The sequence below is a fragment of the Orcinus orca genome, chromosome 13 (genome assembly GCF_937001465.1).
Source record: "Orcinus orca chromosome 13, mOrcOrc1.1, whole genome shotgun sequence".
Classification (NCBI taxonomy): Eukaryota; Metazoa; Chordata; class Mammalia; order Artiodactyla; family Delphinidae; genus Orcinus; species Orcinus orca.
This window is the reverse complement of record NC_064571.1, coordinates 13,434,073-13,456,632: the sequence shown is the minus strand read 5'-3', so window position 1 is coordinate 13,456,632 and position 22,560 is coordinate 13,434,073. Positions and strand designations below refer to the sequence as shown.

At 38.6% G+C, this 22,560-nt stretch overlaps 1 protein-coding gene and 2 long non-coding RNA genes across 3 annotated transcripts in view; 1 reads left to right on the top strand and 2 right to left on the bottom strand.

Annotated features, from left to right (window-relative positions):
* The window catches only part of CHMP3 (charged multivesicular body protein 3), an 80,868-nt gene extending 67,248 nt beyond the window's left edge, over positions 1-13,620 (bottom strand). Inside the window, exon 1 of the mRNA XM_004271588.4 lies at positions 13,402-13,620. Within this exon, the coding sequence (XP_004271636.2) occupies positions 13,402-13,605 (204 nt within the window). The 5' untranslated portion in view covers positions 13,606-13,620. The remainder of the gene's footprint in view (positions 1-13,401) is intronic.
* Positions 5,603-13,395, bottom strand: LOC125960801 (uncharacterized). The gene is made up of 2 exons (XR_007470823.1): positions 12,697-13,395; positions 5,603-11,360 (listed from the first exon to the last, which is right to left on the bottom strand). It is a non-coding gene; the product is annotated as an uncharacterized LOC125960801 (long non-coding RNA).
* On the top strand, positions 13,605-14,051 carry LOC117201972 (uncharacterized). The gene is made up of 2 exons (XR_004484125.2): positions 13,605-13,776; positions 13,872-14,051. It is a non-coding gene; the product is annotated as an uncharacterized LOC117201972 (long non-coding RNA).
* The last annotated feature ends 8,509 nt before the right edge of the window (positions 14,052-22,560 follow it).

The following is a 22,560-nucleotide window of genomic DNA, read 5'->3' as shown; positions in this document are numbered from 1 at the left end:
AGCAAGAAGAGAGTGGAGTGAGATAAAGTGCTGGAGAAAAAATCACCAACCTAGAATTCTACATCCAGCAAAATTATCTTTCAAAAGAGAAGTAAAGACTTTATCAGACAAACAAAAATTGAAGGAATTCATCACAGCAGATCTAGATTACCAGAAATGTTTTTTAAAAGTTCTTCAGGGAGAAGCAAAATTATACAGGTCAGAAACTGGGACATATATAAAGTAAGAATATTAGGGAAAGAATAAATGAAGATAAAATCTTTTTTCTTATTCTTAACTTTTTTTTTTTTGGCTGTGTGGCATGGCTTGTGGGCTATTAGTTCCCCAACCAGGGATTGAACCCATGCCCCAGAAGTGAAAGCGCTGAGTCCTAACCACTGGACCACGAGGGAATTTCCTATTCTTAAAGTAATAATAGTGACAGTATATTGGGTGAAGATAGAATATGGATAACTGAAATGAATGAGAGCAATATCATAATGGACAGAATACATTGTTTAAAGGTATCTGCATTACATGTGAAACAGTATAATGGCATTTGAAGTTAACTTAATTACAAATGTATATTTCAAAATCTGGGCCAATCACTAAAAACTTTTTACAAACACATAATTGATACACTAATAGATGAGATTAAATGAATCATATGAAAGGTTCAGTGAAAACCAGACAGGGTAAAGCAAGAAAGCGAGAGAGAGAGAGAGAAAGTAAGAAAGAGTCAACTATACATCGCCTACAAGACTAAGGTTAAAAGTAAATATAAAGACTAACATTAAAAGTAAAAGGAAGGAGAAATATACCATGCAAACACTAATCAAAACCAAGCTCTCTCCTATCTCACACAGCATATAGAAATTAACTCTACGTTAGTCAAAGACCTAGATATAGGAGCTAAAACTATAAAACTCAGAAGAAAATACTGAGTTTTATATGGGATAAATCATCATAACTTTGGATTTGTATTAGAAACATCCCAAAAGCATGAGCAAAAAAAAAAAAAAGAAAGAAAATACATATATTGAACTTCATCAAAATTAAAAACTGTACATCAAAGAATATTATCAGAAAAATAATAAGATCACCTATATAATGAGAGAAAATATTTGCAAATTATATACCTGATAAGGGTCTTCTAAAAAATATATAAAGAATACGTACAACTCAATAACAAAAAGACAACCCAATTAAAAAACAGGCAAAGGGCATAAACAGACATTTCTCTGAAGGAGATATACCAATGGCCAAAAGGCACATGAAAAGATATTCAACCTCATTTGTCATTAAGGGAATGTAAATAAAACCCACAAGATACCACTTCACATAAAGCATATTGACTATAATAACAGAATTGGCTATAATCAAAAATATAAGTGTTAGCAAGGAGAGAAATAGGAACACTTGTACATTGCTGGTGGGAAGGTAAAATGGTGAAGCCACTGTGAAAAACAGTTATAGAGTTCCTCAAAAAGGTAAATAAATTCTACTCCTAGGTATATACCCAAAAGAATTGAAAATAGGTACTCAAAAAATATTCATATGAGAATTTCAAAACAGCACTATTCACAACAGTCAAAAGGTTGAAACAACTCAAATGTCTATCACTGGATGAATGCATGAGTTGTGAGATATGCATGCAATGAAATATCATTCAGCCATAAAAAGGAAGTAAGTACTAGCTACATCATGGATGAACCTTGAAAACACTGTAGTAAATGAAAGAAGCCAGACATAAAAGGCCCATATATTGTATGAGTCCACTTATAAGAAATTAGAATAGAAAACAGATTGGTAGTCACCAGATGCTGGAGGGAGATTAGAATGGGTGGCAACTGCTTAGAGAGTACAGGGTTTTACTTTAGAGTGATGAAAATGTTTTGGAACTAGATAGAGGTGGTGGTTGCATGTTATGAATGTACCAAATGCCACTGAATTGTTCAGGGTAAAATGGTTCATTTTATGTTATGTAAATTTCACATCAATGAAAAAAAAGAAGTAAAGAAAGAAAAAAGAGAGGGAGTGTGGGAGAAAGAAAGGAAGGAAAAAAAGGAGGGTAGCTGTATTAAGACAAAGCAGACTTCAGAACAAAAAAACTTATCAGGGCAACAGAGGCATTAAGTAAGGATTCAATAAGAAAACAAAACAATCCTTAGTGTGCATGCACCTAAAAACAGGGCATCAAAATATATGAGGCAAAAATTGATATATCTGAAAGGGGAAATGGACAAATCCATGTTATAGCTGAAGAATTCAAAACCTCCCTTGAGATAATCAACAAATGGAACAGAGAGGAAATCAATAAGGATATAGCTGACCTGAACGGAACTATCAGTCAACTTGATCTAATTAATATTTATAGAATACTCTGTCCAACAACAGAACACATAGACTTCTCAAGCTCACATGGAAATACTCCTCAAGACAGACCACTTTCTGGGCCATAACACACACACTCTAACAAATTTTTAAAAAAATAGAAATCATACAAAGTGTGTTCTGAGACCACAATGGAATGAAGCTAGAAATCAGTAACAGAAAAATAGCTGGAAAATCCCTAAATTTTGGAGATTAAACAACACACATCTAAGTAACACATGGGTCAAAGAAAAAGTCTCAAGATAAATTTAAAATTATTTTGAATTAAATTAAAGTGGGAATAAATACAACTTATGAAAATGTGTAGGGTGCAGCAAAAGCATTGGGAAGTTAATTTATAGCATTAAATGCATATATCAAGAGAGAGCTAGACATCAATAATCTAAGATTCCACCTTAGGAAACTAAAGAAAGAAGAGCAATTTAAGCATCAAGCAAGCAGAAGAAAAAAAACAATAAAAATTACACAATCAATGAAATTGAAAAGAGGAAAGTACAATAATAGAAAATCAATGAAACCAAAATCTGGCTCTTTAAACAGATCAATAACATAGATAAGCCTTTAGCCAGGCGAACAGAGAAAAAAAGAGAGAAGACAAGTTTACCAATATCAGAAATGCAAACGGGGTCATCACTACTGATTCCATGGAGAATAAAAAGACAATAAAGGAATATTATGAACAATTCTATGCTCACAAACTTGGTAAACTAGATGAAAGGGACCGATTACTTGAAAGCCTACTAAAACTCACACAAGGAGAAGTAGATTATCTGAATAGGCCTATTATTATTAAAGCAATTGAATCGGTAGTTAATAACTTCCCAACAGAGAAAGTATCAGGCCCAGATGGTTTCACTGGTGAATTCTACCAAAGATTTAAGGAAGTAATGATAACAATTCTCTACAAAATCTTCAAGGAAATATAAGAGTGAATATTTCTTAACTCATTCTATGAGGCCAGCCTTATCCTAATGTCAAAACCAGATAAAGACATTACAAGAAAGGAAAACTACAGACCAGTATCTCTCATGAATGCAAAAATCCTCAACAAAATGTTAGCAAATTGAGTGTAAAATTACATAAAAAGAATTATAAACCACAACCAAGTGTGATTTATTCCAGGTATGCAAAGCTGGTTCAACATTCAAAAATCAGTCACTGTAATCCACCACACATCAATAGGTTAAATAAGAAAAATCGTAGGAATTGACACAGGAAAACCATTCTCCTATACTCACAATAAAAACTTTCCACAAACCTGAATAAAAGGAAAATTCCTCAATTTAATTAAAAAAAAAACTGCAACCCCACCCTCACCCCAAACTATAGCTAACATCATAATTAATGGCAAGAAATTAGAAGCTTTCCCCCTAAGATAAGGAACAAGGCAAGGATATCATCTCTCTCTACTCCTATTCAACAGTGTAATGAAGTCCTAGCTAATACAATAAGAAAAGAAAAGGTACACAAATTTGGGACAAAACAATTAAACTGATGTGTGTGTGTGTATATATATATATATTTATTTATTTATTTACTTATATTTATATTTATATATATTTGTTGTTGATTCTTTGGAATGGATATAAAAAATCTCCAAGAACTCCAAGAATTAACAAGCAAATATAGCAAGGTCATAGGACAGAAGATTAATACACAAAAGTTAACTGCTTTCCAGTATATCAGTAATAAACAATTGGAATCCGAAATTTTAAAAACATTTACCATAGCACCAAACAAAACAGTAAAACACTTGGGTAAAAATCTAACAATACGTAAAGGATATACATGTAGAAAACTACAAAACGTTAATGAAAGAAATCACAGACATATAAATAAATGGAGAGATATTCCATGTTCATGGATTGGAAGACTAAACACTAATATATCAGTTCTTCCCAACTTCATCTGTAGATTCAATGCAATCCCAATCAAAATCACCAGAATCTATTCTGTAGATATCAACAAACTGATTTTAAAGTTTATATGGAAAGGCAAAAATGCCCTGGAGTAACCAAGACAACCGTGAAGAAAAACAATGCTGGAGGATTCCCCATTACCCAACTTGAAGACTTAATATAAAGCTACAGTATTCAAGACAGAGTAGTTGGCCAAAGAATAGACACATAGATCAACAGACCAGAATAATTAGACCCACACAAATATGCCCAACGGATGATATAACAAATAGATATTTTTTCTCACAATTGAACGAAACTAGTTTTTAAATGCCCTAAATTCAAATCTTCCCAATAATGCTGATTAAGCTCAATCTCCATTCTATTAACGTCCAAAATGCTAAATTCTACTTTGTTTATACTTGGTGAACTATATCTATGATTAGAACCCGGAGGCATGAATTGGAGCAATTTAATAACTACATAAAAGGTGGCAACTAGCCGATAGAACAGTTTCACATGACCACCAGAAAATCTTGCTTTCCCCAAATGTTATTAATAGTCAGAAGAATAAAGAACATATTTTCTGAACTTGGTCTTCATGTCTCAGCTTAAATGTTACTTTGGGAGGCCTTCTGTGACCCCTGGGATAAGTTGAACCCACTTGCAGTATAATTAGGCAGAACCCTATACCTCCTCTCTTTTGTAAACATTACATTAATTATACTAAACTAACATAATTATATATAACTAATATACTGATATTAATGTGTTTACACATTATAGACTGTATGGCTCCAGCAGGTCAAAGACCTTTTCTTATTCACTAACCCCTTCTGCCCCTGGCACAAAGCAAATGCTCAATAATTATCTGTTGAATTTAACTGCATAAAATATGTGTTGTGAAGAAGAGGCATAAAATTTCAGTCATCAGAAACACCAAAAATCTATGTTTTTAAATGTCAAAGAGAAAAAGGTTCATAAAACTGGTCAAAATTTTTTCTTTAACTTACAAAATCGAAAGGGATTTTGTGAAAGAAAAAATTCCTAAAAGAAATGGGAATAACCAAAATTATCCAGCCATGACCCAGATCAGTAGTTCTCAACCTCACTCCACACAGAAGTTACCTGGGACATTTAAACAATACCAATTTAATTGGGCTATAATAGAGCCCAAATGATAGGTAGTACTTAAAATTTCTTCAGGTGAATCTAATGTTCTGTTAGGGTAAAATACAGTCCAGTACAAACAGCTCAAGAAACTGTCTCAAACAAGTCTCACAACTGGAAAGATCACTACAATAAACAAGAAAATGAAAACTGATAAAATGGAAAATTAACAAACCTTTATTTAGTTCCAATAGAGTTTTAGTAATAAACAAAAAGCATTTATAATTGATAAGTTAAGCAGAACATAAGCAAGGAGTACAGTATAAAGAAAAATCAAATTGTAAATCAGACAGTATGCTGTGAAAACCATAAGAACTCTACAGAGAATTTCACACTATCAAGATATATACTTTATTCAAATTCATTCATAGAGTCTACTACATGTCAAGCCAACTAGGCACAGGAAACTAAAACAAATAAAAGTGTGTTTTCTATAAACAGTGTGGAAACAAATGGTAAGCCAAATGGAAAACAAGATGATTGAATTCCTGTTCTCATCCTTCATTGAAATTAATTAAATGGATTGAAGACTTAAATACAGAATGCAAAACTATGTTACTTTAAGAAGACAGTATAGGAGAATACCTTTATGATTTCAGATTAGGAAAGGATTTCTTCTTTTTTTTTTTTAGGAAAGGATTTCTTTTAAAAGACACAAAAATCAATAAGCATAAAGGAACAGAGTGATATTCTTATCTATACTGAAATTAAGAATTTTTACTCATCATAAGATACCATTTAAAGGAAGGAAAAAGTTCAGAAAATTGGAGAAGCTATTTGTAACCACATAAATGGGAACAAAAGCATTTATAAAGCCTTGGTATCCAGAATATATAAAGACCTGTATCCAGGATACATAAAGATTTCCTAGGAATCAATGTCTTTTTTTTTTGAATTCTGAACTTTGTATGTGAAAACCCACAGGATGAACGTGTCTCTGCATGATGTTATCTTCTCCCAGAGAAGACCTAATTTGCTTCAGGCAAACATCTAGCCTAAGAACACTGACAACTGGTTATTAATTAAGCTTAATAAATCCAATCAGGGATAGGGACGATTTGACACTGGACATCAGTCTTTGTAAAGGCCGGTTTATTTCCAGTTCACAGTTACCACTAAGGTGTATCCTTTCAGAGTTCTAACCAAAATCCTTGGGGACTTAAATGAGTCCCTCATCCTTTGTGTGCCCTGAACTCCAATTTTTGAACCCCCTAACCACAGGATGTCAAAATCTCTCCTCAAATTCTCAGTTTCTCAATACTGCATGAGGAATTAGAGGATCTCTTTAGGGGGAAACACTGGTCCCAAATGACTGGGCTCATGTAATTGAGCTTCCCACTTCTCTCAGATCTTGATTTTGCAATTCTTCACTACCTTGGTAGTTTTCAGTAATTTCAAATGGTTATACTTTTAATCTAGCTCTTCTAGTTATTTTCAGCAGGAGGGTTGGCTCAAAAAACCTAGTCTCTAATCACCTTCATAACTTTTTAAAGAATATACTTCTTTCTTCTAATTAAAAGGCCTAGAAGCAAGAACACTCCAGTAGTAATAAGCACCACAAGCACCTAAATTTTGGTTTCTAAATACCATTCCCACTAAAAGAAATTTGTACTCCTTGGAGAAATTGTTGATTCCACGTATCAGGGTGGGATATACAAATCACACTGCTGTAGACAGAATGTTTGTATCCTCCTAGTTGCAATGTTGAAACAGTTCTCAATGTGATGGTATCTGGAGGTGGGGCCTTTGGGAAATGATTAGGTCATGATGGCAGAGCCCTCATGAAATGAGTTTAGTGCCTTATAATAGAGACTCCAGAAAGCTTGATTCCCCTTTCTGCCCATGTGAGGGCACAGTGAAAAAATGGTCACCTATGAACTAGGAATCAGGTCGTCATCAGACACTGAATCTGAGGGTTCCTTGATCTTGGACTTCTCAGCCTCCAGTACTGTGAGAAATAAATTTCTACTGTGTATAAGCTACCCAGTCTGTGGCATTTTGTTATAACAGCCCAAATGGACTAAAACAGATATCTAGTTAAAAGTAAATTCCTCTTCCACTTTTGACCCTCAGCTACCTAGCTCCTCTCCCTGAAGGTGATGTCTGTATAAAGGACTTTGTGTATCCTTCAAGATTTAAAACATATATAAAACTAGAAATTAGCCAAAAACAACAAATATAAGTGAACTTAGGTCAAAAATTGCCTACTCTGATCACTGTCAGATGGATATAGAGAAGATGGTCAATTAGGGTATCTTCAAATGTGTAAGCATTTTCTCTCACCATCTCTACTTCATGAAACAAATATTTGATAGACACCTTACTCTTATTAAGGGAGTTCAACACTATGCTGAAAAGTAGATGATAAGAAAAACACGATCCTTGCTCTTAAGAAGCTTACAATTTTGCTGAGGACAGGAAGTAAAAAAGAAAGTATTCTTCCTGGATAACACTTTACTAATGTCTTCCCGGATCCCCTGAATCCTGTCTAAAACCACGCTCTGCGGTTCCTTCCTCTCCATCACCATCCTGTCAAAAATCTGCTCTTTTCCAGAATTCTCTCAATTTCAGTTCATGATACCAACACTGAGTGGGATGATGGATTTGATGGCAGTGAGGTTAAACAGAAACCTAAGAATCATCTTTGCACTTTCATCCCACATCCAGCAGATAAGCAAATTCTGACTATATATCCTAAATATTTCTAAAACTCCTCCTATCCTTTCTATCCCCGTTTTTGCTCTCAGTTAAGACCAGCATCATCTCTCATCTGGGCCACTTAATTGCTCCATACCGAAGTCTCTTCCCTCCAATTCTTGCTCCAAACCACTATTCTGAATGCTCCCCATCCTTAGTAGGCATGATACATAGGCCTTCATTAATCTGCCCTCTACCTACCTCTCCAATTTAACATCTTACCATTGCATCCCACTCAGATATAACCTTATTTCATCCTTCAACCATTCTAAACTTTTTTCGGGTTCCTCCAACCTACATTCCACACTTCTATACCTTGCATCTGCAGTTTATTTTGTTTGGAATGCCTCTTCTTTCCCAGTTCTATACCAATCCATCCACCTGGCTAATGCCTCTTGTGACAAGACCCAGATAACCTCCCTGACCAGGTCCTCTTCCCTACTCTGAACAGTAAGTTACTCCCCCCACACACTGTGACATCATAGATCTTGTACATACTTATATTATTGCTCTTATTTACCCTAAAATATAAGCATTTGTTCACATGTCAGCCTCCCCCAAAACTTGGTATCCTTTGAAGTTGTTCTCCAGTGTCTTATTTTTGCAAACCTAATGTCAACCCAATATACACTAAAATATCTCAATAAACGTTTGTTGTATTAACTAAGTGAATGAAGCCTTCTCTTTTCCTCCATCTCCCTTTCTCATTTTATTCCCCCTTCGGATAGCAACCCACAACCATGTGTCATGACTCAGTCTATGGATATAAGTTAGTTACATGATTTCAGAATTCTGATGCCATAAAAGGTGACATGTTCTACCCAAAGGCTAAATTAGCAAAGTCCCTAAGTGAGGACAGCACAATTTTCCAGCGGAACCTCGGGTCCAAGAAAAGAATCTCTTTCAAGCATAATCTCAAGTCCTCTTGATTCCCATCCTAAGACAGTCTCAGTTTCTAAATGGATTACAAGGCTCATCCTCAGCAGGCCCAATCCAGTCTTAAATTGGACACTTTAAGATAGAACAAGTTTCGCCACTAAGATGTCTCCATCAAAGTATCTGAGATAGCTGGGGGCAAAGACTTTAGTCTGTAAAGCCCCTTATACAGCTAATGTTTCCCTGGAATATCCCTTGAAACACTGCTCATCTTAAAACTACTTGACTTGAAAACTTACTTAATCTTATTCTGATACTCATTCATCACTCAATATTTATTTAGCACCTACTCTGTGCTGGATACTTTACCAAAGCTCTGGGGTCATCACCCATAACATAAATATGTATATGTGACGTGACCTGACTTGCCTGACCTGACTTGTCTCCATGGCCTAAATGACAATGATGATGGTGTGGCGTGGCATGGCTGCACCTGGCCCCTGCTTATTCTGTGCTGGGACCTCATCTTCCAGTCCCCAGTGTAAGGCATACTATAAATCAATCCTAATTCAAGAGTTGCCCAGCTGACTCTACAGCATTTAGTTGGTTCTCTTTTTCCTCTAACTCTTCTCTCTCTGCCAACATTATCTTGGATTTTGGTTTGTTTTTTAAGTTTCCATTATTTAGCTTCTTTTATAAAGTTGAATTTTTAAGTTTTCTCCTTCTCCCTCTCAAAAAAATGCCAAACTAAAACTAAAATGTCAGACATTATTTGTCTTCTTATTCATATACTGGTTCTCAATACTTTACCTGTGCTTCCACAGCTCTATGGAGAAAAAAGTACTTCTCCTTCCTGCTTTATTGGCACTTTCTGGAATTACAAATTCAATGCTAAATAATTGTGGCAGGTGACAAAACAATTTCCTCATAAATCACAAGGTATAAAGAGCTTGGTAGAAGCTGAATGTAAAGCAAACAGATACACTCTTCTGACAAATTAGAACAAGGTATAATTAGAACTCAAAGGATAGCTTGGAGTACCGTGAAGAGGAAATTGAAGAAAATCTTGGGCAGGGTACCTCCAGTACCAGTTAAAGTAAATAATCTAGCACTAAAATTCCTACTAAAGAGTCAAGAACCTGGACTTCCCAGGTGGTCCAGTGGCTAAGACTCCATGCTCCCAATGCAGGGGGCCTGGGTTTGATCCTTGGTCAGGGAACTAGTTCCCACATGCATGCTGCAACTAAGATCCCATGTGCTGCAACTAAAAAAGATCCCACATGCTGCTACTAAAGATCCTGCATGCCACAACAAAGATCCCTCGTGCTGCAGCCAGGACCCGGCGCAACCAAATAAATATTTTTTTAAAAAAGGAGAGTCAAGAAACAATTCACAGGCAGGAGGTGTGTGGAAAATATGATAGTGGAGGGCTAAATCATTTCTTTTTTAAAAAAAATGTACAGCTTCACTCTAACATTTTTTTAAATTATTTATTTATTTATTTATTTATTTATGGTTGTGTTGGGTCTTCGTTGCTGTGCACAGGTTTTCTCTAGTTGCATCAAGCAGGGGCTACTCTTCACTGCAGTGCACGGGCTTCTCATTGTGGTGGCTTCTTTTGTTGCGGAACATGGATTCTCGGCACGCGGGATTCAGTAGTGTGGCACGTGGGCTCAGTAGTTGTAGCTCGCAGGCTCCAGAGTGCAGGCTCAGTAGTTGTGGCGCATGGGCTTAGTTGCTCTGTGGCATGTGGGATCTTCCTGGACCAGGATTGAACCCGTGTCCCCTGCATTGGCAGGCGGATTCTTTTTATTTTTTTATTTTATTTTTTTTTTGCGGTACACAGGCCTCTCACTGTTGTGGCCTCTCCTGTTGCGGAGCACAGGCTCCGGACGCACAGGCTCAGCGGCCATGGCTCACAGGCCCAGCCACTCCGTGGCATGTGGGATCTTCCCGGACCGGGGCACGAACCCGTGTCCCCTTCATCGGCAGGCGGACTCTCAACCACTGCGCCACCAGGGAAGCCCCTTTTTATTTTTTATTCTTTTTAATTTATTTATTTTATTTATTTTTGGCTGTGCTGGGTCTTCGTTGCTGCGCGTGGGCTGTCTCTAGTTGCGGCGAGTGGGGGCTACTCTTTGTTGTGGTGCACAGGCTTCTCATTGCGGTGGCTTCTCTTGTTGCAGAACATAGGCTCTAGGCACGTGGGCTTCAGTAGTTGTGGCACGTGGGTTCAGTAGTTGTGGCTCACAGTTCTAAAGCACAGGCTCAGTAGTTGTGGTGCACAGGCTTAGTTGCTCCACAGCACGTGGGATCTTCCAGGACCAGGGCTCGAACCTGTGTCCCCTGCATTGGCAAGCAGATTCTTAACCACTGTGCCACGAGGGAAGTCCCCCAAATCATTTCTAATCACACAAGTCTGGGAGTGATCACTCCAACCTCTGAACTCCTGTAACTATATATGTGATACCCAATCCAGACTTGTTCTTGAAATGCTTATCTTACTTGCTAGACGATACATTCTTTGGCTGTTTATTTCATCTTTATAATATCCCTCTGGCAGGCATATTTTAAAAAACAACCTCGTGCATCAACCCTGTGATTTTCAGGTTTTAACTTACTTTCACAGGTAGGCTACCCTATTGGAAGACTATACAATCTTCGAGCTCTTAGCAATTACATTTATCATTTAAAAGCAGTCTCAGTGCTATTCAAGTAATACATATACTAGAGATCAGATTAAATAGTAATGAGACTGTTTTCCCATAATCTTCTCCCTTTATGAATGGCAAACCTAAGACCAAACACTGAAGGTAATAATCCTTCCTAACGTCAAAAATACACTTCTATAATAACAAGCACCTCAGAATATATACATGCCACAAAATGTGCATCTATATAATGTTATACAGTTTGAAAAGTACTGTCACATACTCTTACCTCATTTAAGCTCCACAATTTTTATTTTACCAGGGAGTAAAACTGCGTAAGTTGCCTGAGGAAACTAATAATTATTGAGTGCCTACTGTTCTAGTACCCATCATTAACAAATACGATCAACACATACTTTACGTGCCGACAACCTCATGACGCATGACATTGGTTTTTAAAACAGGCCTGCTAGAGCTGAACATGTAAGACTATTTATTAAATGAAAGATTTTAGGTTTGTTTCCCATTATGTGTAAGTCTGTACTGGGTGCTGTAATTCTTCTCAAACTTTAATGTGCATACTTATCACTGGAGATCTTGTCAGAATTCAAATTATGATTCAATAGGTCTCAGGTAGGGCTCAAGATTTCTAACGAGGTGCCAGGTGATGCTGATATTGTTGGTCTGCATTTTGAAAGCAAGGTTGGACTTCTCTGGTGGCACAGTGGTTAAGAATCTGCCTGCCAATGAGAGCAAGGTTGTAGAATATGTAATTTACCCTGGGAGTTCCCTGATAGCCTAGCGGTTAGGATTCCGGACTTGCACTGCCAAGGCCAGAGTTTGATCCCTGGTCGGGAACTGAGATCCCATGAGCAGCCTGGAGCGGCCCAAAACAAAAACACAAATTTACCCTAACTAGCACTACTAGCTAAAACTTAACGTCCTTTCATCTTCAATAACTCTTAAGTGATACTATTATCATTCCTACTTGACACCCAAGACTAAGGCTCAGAGAAATTAACTTTGCCTACATGACAAAGCTGATGTGTGCGGAACCAGATTACAAACTTAGGCACACGGACTCCACAGGGCACTCAACCGCTCCACAGTATCCCGACGTGATCGCAGTTGACAGGCAGATTCTGAAGTCTAAGCCAGATGCAGAGTTGTTAACTCCTGTACCACTCTTCCGAGTGGGGTCCCTGCTGTAATTGTGCGTCTGGGGCCAACAGAACGTTGGAGGGCAGGGGAATGAGATCCAGAGCCTCCCTCTCAATACGGCGCAGTGGGTGGGGAACGCCCGGACAGTCCTGCGGCGGGGACGGTGTCCTCGGGGTACCACGGAACCATGGGTGGGTGGTACGCCAGTTGTCCTCGGGAGGGAGGGAGGGGGCGGGGCCTGCGCCAGGGAAAGGTTCCGGCGGGACGTACCAACGCGCGCCGGGGAAGGGGTTCCAGAGGCGAGGCCGGCGCTGCTGCCTCCGCGCCCGGAGCCGAGGCCGCGGAAGTCTTAACCCGACCCTCGGCTCCCTTGTGGAGTGGAATACAAGGGTTCTCTTTCGCTACAGCCGTTTCCTAAGAGACTTCCTCCGGCCCCTCAGTCGAGTGGGAGGCCCCGGAAATGGGGGCCGAGCGGCACCTGGCCAGCCGCTGGGGGGAGACTGTCCAGTCGTTTACGAACTCTATCACGCCCCACGCAAACCCACCCACTCCGGTGCCGCCGCCGTAGCCCTTACCAGCTCTTTGGGCGGCTTCTCTGGGGTTTTTCCAAACAGCCCCATGGCGAACTGAACTCGTCTCACCCCTCCCGGCTTTCCGTTCCCTGCACCCAGGCAGGTCACGGGCAGCCGCCTGGGCGGGGCCGCTGAGAGGCGAGGAGTCGGGGCGCCAGGAGCAGGGAGCGGCCGCGGGGAGCCTTGGTGCGCATGCGCCGAACTCATGCGCAGACTTGGGTCGGCGGAGTTTTGTCAGAAAGATTGAGGCGATTGCGCACTTTCTGGGAGGGGAATTGTGGGCCCAGGTGGTTCTGAGGCGTAGAGGCGGGTCCTCTGAAAGATGCGAGTTTATTGACTACACCTGGTGATTACAGCTGTGCCTGCTCACCTAAACCTGTATGTTGTGGCACCGGAAGTCTGTATCTCTACCCAAACGAGGTACAATACTTTTACAACCACTTCCCTAACATCTTTATCCTTCTGTCCCGTAGGCACCTCACATGCAGCGAGCCAGAAATGACCTCTTCCTCCCGGCAGACCTACTCCTCTCCTCTGTTGTCACTACCGTGACCTAGTCACTAAAACCTGGACATTATCTTTCCTGCCCCTCTTACCAAGTCCCAGCAATTGTAACTTTCCTTTTTTTTAAAAACTCCAGCCCTCCTCTTTCATCCCAAGTGTCACAGCTTCTGTTCGGGCCTTCGCCATTTCCAGCGTGAATAATTCCTGTCTGCCGTGTGTGTGTGTGTGTGTGTGTGTGTGTGTGTGTGTGTGTGTGTGTGTCTCTGTCTTGTGTGTGTGTCTGTGTGTGTGTCTGTGTGTGTGTTCCTGCCGTCCACATACACCATAACCTTCATCAAATTCTCAGAGGACTCTGTGACTAAAAGGGACTAGTCGCATTTTAGCTGGGCAGTCTCTGATTGAACCTACAACGGTGATCAGATGGCTGCTGTCATTACCTCCTCTCATGATGGGAAGAGTCATTTAGTGCCTCAACCCCATATTCCCATCTCTGGTGGGAATGTAAAATGGTACTACACTCTGAAAATACTTTGGCAAGTTCTTTAAATGATAAACGTACATCTATCTCATGCCATTCCACTGCTAGCTATTTATCCAAGAGGAGGAGAAGAGTATGTTCTTACAAAGACTTGTACAGGCCTCCTTATTTGTAATTGCCAAGAACTGGCAATAATCCAAATGTCTATCAACAGGTGAGTGGATAAACCAATTGTGGTAGATAATCAAAAAGAACAGACTTGATACGTGCAACAACATGGATGAATCTCAATTATGCTGAGTGAAAGAAGCCAGAAAAAAACAAAAGAGTACATTTTGTATGATTTCATTTCTATAACATTCTAGAAGATGCAAACTATAGTGACAGAAAGTAGATCCGTGGTTGCTAGGGCACAGGGCTTGGTTTTGAAAGAGGCAGGAAGGAGGGATTGCCAAGGGACATAAGGAATATTTGGGGGGGTGATGGATATTATCTTGTTTCTGGTGATGGTTTCACAAATACCTACAGTGTTAAAAATTGGACACTTTAACATGGAAGCAACCTAAATGTCCATCGGCAGACGAGTGGATAAAGAAGATGTAGTGTACACACATACACACAATGGAATATTACTCAGCCATAAAAAAAAGAATGAAATAATGCCATTTGTAGCAACATGGATGGACCTAGAGATTATCGTACTAAGTGAAGTAAGTCAGACAAAGACAAATTACATATGATATCATATGTTGACTCTAAAAAATGATCAAATGAAATTGTTTACAAAACAAAAACACGCACAGACATAGAAAACAAACTCTTGGTTCCCAAAGGGGAAAGGAGGAGGAGGGATAAATTAGGAGTTTGGGATTAACAGAAACAAACTACTAAATATAAAATAGATAAGCAAGGACCTACTGTATAGCACAGGGAACTGTAGTCAATATATTGTAATAACCAGTAATGGAAAAGACTCTGAAAAAGATTATATATATATATACAAAATTGAATCACTTTGCTGTACACCTGAAACTAACACATTCTAAATCAACTATACTTCAATAAAAATGGACACTTTAAATATGTACACTTTATGTCAACATACCTCAATAAAGTTCTTTTTTAAAAAAATAGCAGTATAGGGGCTTCCCTGGTGGCACAGTGGTTGAGAGTCCGCCTGCCGATGCAGGGGACACGGGTTCATGCCCCGGCCCGGGAAGATTCCACATGCCGCAGAGTGGCTGGGCCCGTGAGCCATGGCCACTGAGCCTGCGCGTCCGGAGCCGGTGCTCCGCAACGGGAGAGGCCACAACAGTGAGAAGCCCACGTACTGCAAAAAAAAAAAAAATAGCAGTATATGTTCACTGTAAAAAGTAAAACCTCCAACTCACTTCCTCAAGGAAAAAGGTCTCAAACTACTTATAATATTAAATAGTTGGTGTGAATGTGATCTTTCCTTTGGAGAATTTTTTTATATATATTTTTACTTATTTGGGAGCATATTGTACATATTGTTTTGCAATCTTCTTTTAAAAAATTTTTTACATAGATTTTCATTGATATTAATATCTAGAGCTAAGGGATTCCAAAGCAGGAATGTACTAACATTTATTTAACCATTTCCTTATTGTATGACATTAAGTGGTTTCCAGTTTTCCCCTTTAGCAATAAATATAGACACAGCTTAAATTTTTAAGGTACTACCAATATCCTCCATACAGTTTGCACAGTTTGAACTACCAACAGTGTGTGAGAGCACCCTATTCCCTAAATCCTTGCTAACAATGAATTTAATCAATATTTTACATTTTTGCCAACTCGAGGGTATAAAATATTGTTTTAAATTTTCATTTCTCTGATTACTAGTCTAGATGAGCATCTTTTGGTATATTTGTTGGCTATTTGAATTTCTTCTGTGAATTGCCTCTTCGTATCCTTTGCCCATTTTCCATTGAATTGTCTCCCTTTCTTCCTTCCTCCCTTCCTTTTATTTTTTTTTTAGTGTGATGGAGCTCTCTGAAGATGAGAAACCTGTAGAAATGTTTTTAAGTCTCCTTCACCATATCCCTCTTCTTTTTTTGATAATGAACTATAAGGCAGAAATTTTTCAGGTGGGAGGTCACTGGACTTCCAATTAGTCAACAATATTTATTAAATGCTTACTATGTGTCAGACATTCTATAGGCTGTAAGAAAACCACGATGAACAAAAAAGAACCTCATACAATCTGATGAGAAGGACAGATACTAAACAATGGTGATAAATAAAATTGAGTGAATTACCACAAATGTGTAAAATTCTGACTATAGGAAGAACATGGTGTTCAGTGACTCTTCCCTGAGCATGTTTTGCTTTACTGTGCTTCAGTTTTGCAAATTGTAGGTTTGTGGCAACCTTGCATCAAGCAAGTCTGTCGGCACCATTTTTCCAATGACATTTGCTCGCTTTATGTTTCTGCGTCACATTTTGGTTATTCTAGCAATATTTCAAACTTCATTATTAGTATATTTGTTATGGTGATCAGTGATCAGTGATCTTTGATGTTACTATTGCAAAAATAATACAACTTGCTGAAGCCTCAGATGATGGTTAGCATTTTTTAGCAATAAAGTATTTTTGTATGCACATTTGTTTAGACATAATGCTACTGCACACTTAATAAACTACAGTATAGTGTAAACATAACTTTTATATGCACTGGAAAACCAAAAAACTCGTGTGACAAGCTTTCTTGCATTATTTGCTTTATTGTGGCAGTCTGGAACCGAGCCCACAATAACTCTGAGGTATGCCTGTATAAGCTGAGGCCTGAAGGGTGAGCTAGCAGAGGGATGAAGAGTTTCCAGTGCAAAAGAAACCCCATGTGCCTAAGAGCCTTCCCAGTTACTAGGGGGTGGAGGTTTGGGGCCACAGGCATTTCATTTGTTCTAAAGTTGGTCCTTGAGGACAAAGAGGCCAAACAGAGTGCAGAGGACAGTTTGATTTGGTATGTGGCATTTCACAGAAATACAGAGCCCAAAGCTACCGACAGAGCCTTAAAAACACATCAATGCATTTGCTCCTCAGCGACTGGAAGGGCACTATGCATCTTCCACGCATTTTCCAGGCTCCACACTTAGAGCAACATATACTTTCTATTCGTGTCCTGATACTGCCTTGGCATTGGACAAAGCTGTGGCTGCGGCTGAAATCTGTCCTTCCTACATAGACCTCAGGAAGCATGCACCAGATCCTCCCACCTGCTGAGACTCACATCTGAGGGGGTGGGAAGAACTAAGTGAGCAGGCATTCTAGCTCTTTGCTCCTGCCAAACACAGCAAGTATTTAACAGGATCACACTCCCTTGCCATATGTTCACATAGACATTTATGCACACACATTTTAAAAGGTTTTATATGCATTCTCCTCCAGATCCCTGAAAAATATGACATATAGATGCATATCCTTGACGTGAAAGTTGCCTCAATGCCTGATGCTTTAAGTATTTCCCTAAATTTGAAATGAGAAGTAGAAAGGACTGTTTTCCCTTCATTCCCCAGAGTGTCCTTGCTCATTTCAGTAAGATTTCCTACCTTAGTGAGCTTCCTGGCTCACAACTGCTCCCCATTCACCAGGTAGACTGTTAAATGAAATGCTTTGGGCAAGAAAGTGACAACCCAATTCCTGGCAGGAATTTTGACCTAATAAAAACAAGATACACCTTGTTTTATACAACAGATGGACTCTGAAAATGTTAGATATAAACTGACCTTTGGGAAATTGAATCCCCTCCCTTGCCTTATATAATAATTTTGGGGTGGATTTCTTAATTTCTGACCAGCCTTCAGGTGTGAGGGACTCCTAACCACAGTTTATGACTTGAGATAAGGCAAAGAAAGACCTTGGGTCATCTCCTCCCCACTTGCAACCTTCTTCCACCAACCTTACAATGACTCTTGTATTAGATTCCTAGTGCTGCTATAACAAAGTATGACAAATTAGGTGGTTTAGAACAATTTACTGTCTCACCGCTCTGGAGACTAGAAATCCAAAATCAAGGTGTCAGCAGGGCAATGCTCCCTCGGAGACTCTGGGTAGAATTGCTCCTTGCCCTTTCCTAGGTTCTGGTGACGGCTGTCAATCACTGGCTTCCCTTGACTTGCCACTGCATCACTCCAATCTCTGCCCCTATTGTTATGTGGTGTTTGTATTAGTCAGCTTGGGGTGCCAAAACAAAATACCATAGACTGGGTGGCTTAAACAACAGAAATTAATTTTCTTGCAGTTCTGGCGGCTGAAAGTCCAAGATAAGTGCCAGCCTGGTGACAGCTCTCTTCCTGGCTTGGCCTTCTTGCTGTGTCCTCACATGGTAGAGAGAGAGAACTCTAGTATTGCTTCCTCTTATGAGTACTAATCCCGTCATGAAGTCCCCACCTCATGACCTCATCTAAACCTAATCATCTCCCAAAGGACCCATCTCCAAGTACCATCACATTGGGGGTTAGGGCTCCAACATATAATGAATTTGGGGAGGACACAATTCAGCCATAGCAATGTTCACCCCTCGGTGTCTCTTCTTATAAGCACACCAGTCATATGGTATTGAGGGCTCATCCTAAGCCAGCATGACCTCATCTTAACCAATTACATCTGCAATGACCCTATTTCCAAATAAGATCACGTTCTGAGGTACCTGGGGTTAGAACTTCAACATATCTTTTGAAGGGGTACATTTCAACCTATAACAATCCTCATTTATACACATGGGTCCCCCACTTTAAAGAAGAAGGTGATAGAGGGTGGAGGCAGACTGGTTAGCTGAATCCTTTAAAAAACAACAACAACAAACTTCTGTCATCCATAAGTGGCCCCAAAGTGGGACAGTTTCCACTTGGGAGGGGTAAGTAGATATCTGAGGACTGACTCTAGCTTGGAGGATGTACCTTTCCCGGGAAATCACAGTAATCACTGCAACCATCCCACACTGCCATCTAGAGCACCATTTCCACCACCAAAGCTCCTCTCATGGGAGGTTACATGCCTTTTCTTATTTCTCCACAGCACAGCAGAGACAAAGCCTGAACTTAAAAAAAAAAAAAAAAAACGAGCTGAATTTTTAAGGAATACTTTATTAAAGTCTCCAAAAATCAGTATCACAGTATCAGAAATGGAAGAGTAGCATCCAGCTCACACAGTCAACATTACGGTGGACTGGATATTCTGAAAAACTCACTGCAAACACATAGAGAGTCTTGATAACATGCAGCCAGCACTATTTTATGTGCATGGTTGATCTCTCAAAAAAGTAAGAGAAATTAGTAATATCTGCCAATAACAGAAGCCAAGAACCCTGTTTGTGTACTGTAAAAAGAATATGATATAGCTTGTAGACAGTAAAGTGCACAAGTAAGTGTATGACCTGATGCATTTCTACATATGTATAAACCTATAAAACCACTATGCAGATCAATATTTAAAACATTTCCAAAACGTTAGAAGGCTCCATCATGCCTGTTTCTAGTCAATACCCCCAAAAGATAACCATCATTCTGATTTCTATCTCTATAGATTTGTTTTGCCTTTCTTGAACTTCACGTAAATGGAATCAAATAGTCTGCTTGGTTTTAATGGTTGGTTAGAGGAACAGGAGGCAAGGCTTTTGTCAGGGTAAAATGGGGAAGCAAAATTGAGACCCCCTGAACACAGGAGCCATTAAGACCTCATCCTTGGTGAAAGAACAGGCTAGAAAAAAAGTCTTACCTGCTAGCAAAGGGGACCAAGAAGAAGATGTTTGTTTTAGGCCACAGCTCTGATGAAAAAAGTAGAAGACTTCTTTAAGAAATCATAATTAGGGAATTCCCTGGCAGTCCAGTGGTTAGTACTTAGTGCTTCCACTGCAGGGGCAAGGGTTTGATCCCTGCTCAGGGAACTAAGATCCCATATGCCATGTGGTGCAGCTAAATAAATAATTTTTAATAAGAAAAAAAGCCAGTAAAAAGAAATCATAATTATAAATCTGCCTTCATGTGGGTTTAAATTTATACTACTCACATACTGTTGGAAATCCCAAGCCTAGATATTAATTTAAACTGTTCCTTGGTTGATAACATCACGGGTACCTGGCAGAAGCATAGTAAGCTCATTTTGAAGGAACATACCCCAAATCCAGGCACTGTAGTATTCCTACAGATTAAGATAAACAAGAATTACCAAATGCACAAGGAAACAAACATCTAAGGCCAAGAGTAAATTTAAAAGGAATCATAATTATAGCCCAAAGCACATCAGATATTAGAATTCTCAAATGCAGAATAAAAATGTTACACTTAAAATGTTCACAGAAATAAAAGAGGGACTTGAACAGGAGACCATAAAAATGAAAAAGAACCAAAGAATTACTAGATATAAAAAAAAATAACAGAAATAAAAACCTTAGTCACTGAATAAACCTCAGTGAATGAATTAAGCAACAGATCACACATTACTAAAGAAAGAATAAGTGAGTAGGAAGATAGATCTGAATTATCCAAAATGCTTTGGAAATAAACTAAGACGTGAGTAGACAAGAAAGAAGATGAAACATGGATGTTAGAATGTGGATATCCGTTATATGTTTAATTGAAGTTTCAGAAAGATTGAAATAAAATTATTGGAGAGAAAAGATTTTGAAAGGATAATAGCTGAGAATTTCCCCAACTTATCCAAGATATTAGTCTTAAGACTCAAGAAGTACATAAACTGCAGGCAAGGTAAATTTTTAAAACTATGCATTAAAGTGGCAGTACAAAATATCAAAGACACAGAGAATACTGTAAACATAACCAGAGAGAAAAAGTAGGTTACATACAAGAAGACAACAGTCAGACTGACAGTACCCTTCTTAATAGCCACGATGGAAGATGAAAAAAAGTGAAAGAACATCTGCAGAGTGGTTAGAAAAGAAAACAAGCAAAAAACTATTAACTTGTAACTGTATACCTTGCTAAATTATCATCCCCAAATGAGGCAAAATAAAGACATCTTCAGGGGAAAACTAACTAAAAACCGACAAAGAAATCCCCAAACAAATTAACACTGAACAATTTTTAAGAATGTGTTTTAGAAATAATAACAATGATCTTTGAAGGAAGGCCTTAGATACAAGAAGAAATCATGACAAATAATTTAGTGAACATATGGTTAATGTAAAAGCTTATTGAATAAACAATAATACTGAATTTGGAGAGTTAAAAAGATAAAACTAAAACTTTCTACATTCGTAATATGAAAAATGAATGGGAAGTCACTGGAGTTAAAATGATCGAAGGGTATTCACATGCCTTCCCTTATTTCCCATTAGCAATGAGATACTGAAAACAAGACATATTTGATCTAACATTCTTTGGGAAGGAGTAAAGATATTGAATAATTTTATGTTTTGTTTTGTTTTTGTTTTTGTTTTTTTGGCCACATCATGCAGCATGCGGGATCTTAGTTCCCCGACCAGAGATGGAACAAATGCCCCCTACAGTGGAAGCACAGAGTCTTAACCACCGGACCGCCAGGGAAGTCCCAATAATTTTAGATTTTTAAATAAATTTGTTAGACCTGTAAGTATAAGCTGTGAAATAAAAGCAAGCTTCCAAAATAGTAAAGGAAAAAATGGAATTAAAAATACTAATCTAAATAAGATAGGAAAGAAGACACAGAAAAGTCAGGAAAAGTAGAAGTCACAAAAGACAATGGTATAAGTGTCATAGCTATAATATTATCAGACAAAATAGATTTTATGGCAAAATAACTTTTTTGGGATAAAGAAGTTACATAATGATAAAAATTTCAATTTACCAGGAGGCGAATCATAGTAAGAAGAAGGAGGAGGAGGGAGAGGGGGAGGAAGAGGAGAGGAGGAGAATTTGTCACCAGAAAACTACCCTGAAAGAAAGGGATATCTCTAAACAAAAGGTTAACAATAAAAGAAGGAATCTAGGAACATTAGGAAGAAAGAAGAATCCGAGTAGGCAAAAATATGGAAAAATACAGTAGGCTTTTGCTCCCCTTTTGTCTTCCAAAATGTGTTTGATTGTTGAAGCAAAAATTACAACCCTGTCTAATGTGGTTCTAAATAGAGGTAATACTTAAAATAATTATATTATAAATAGGTGAGGGAAAAAGGACCTAAAGGGAGGTAAGATTTCTATACTTGAATTGGTAAAATGATG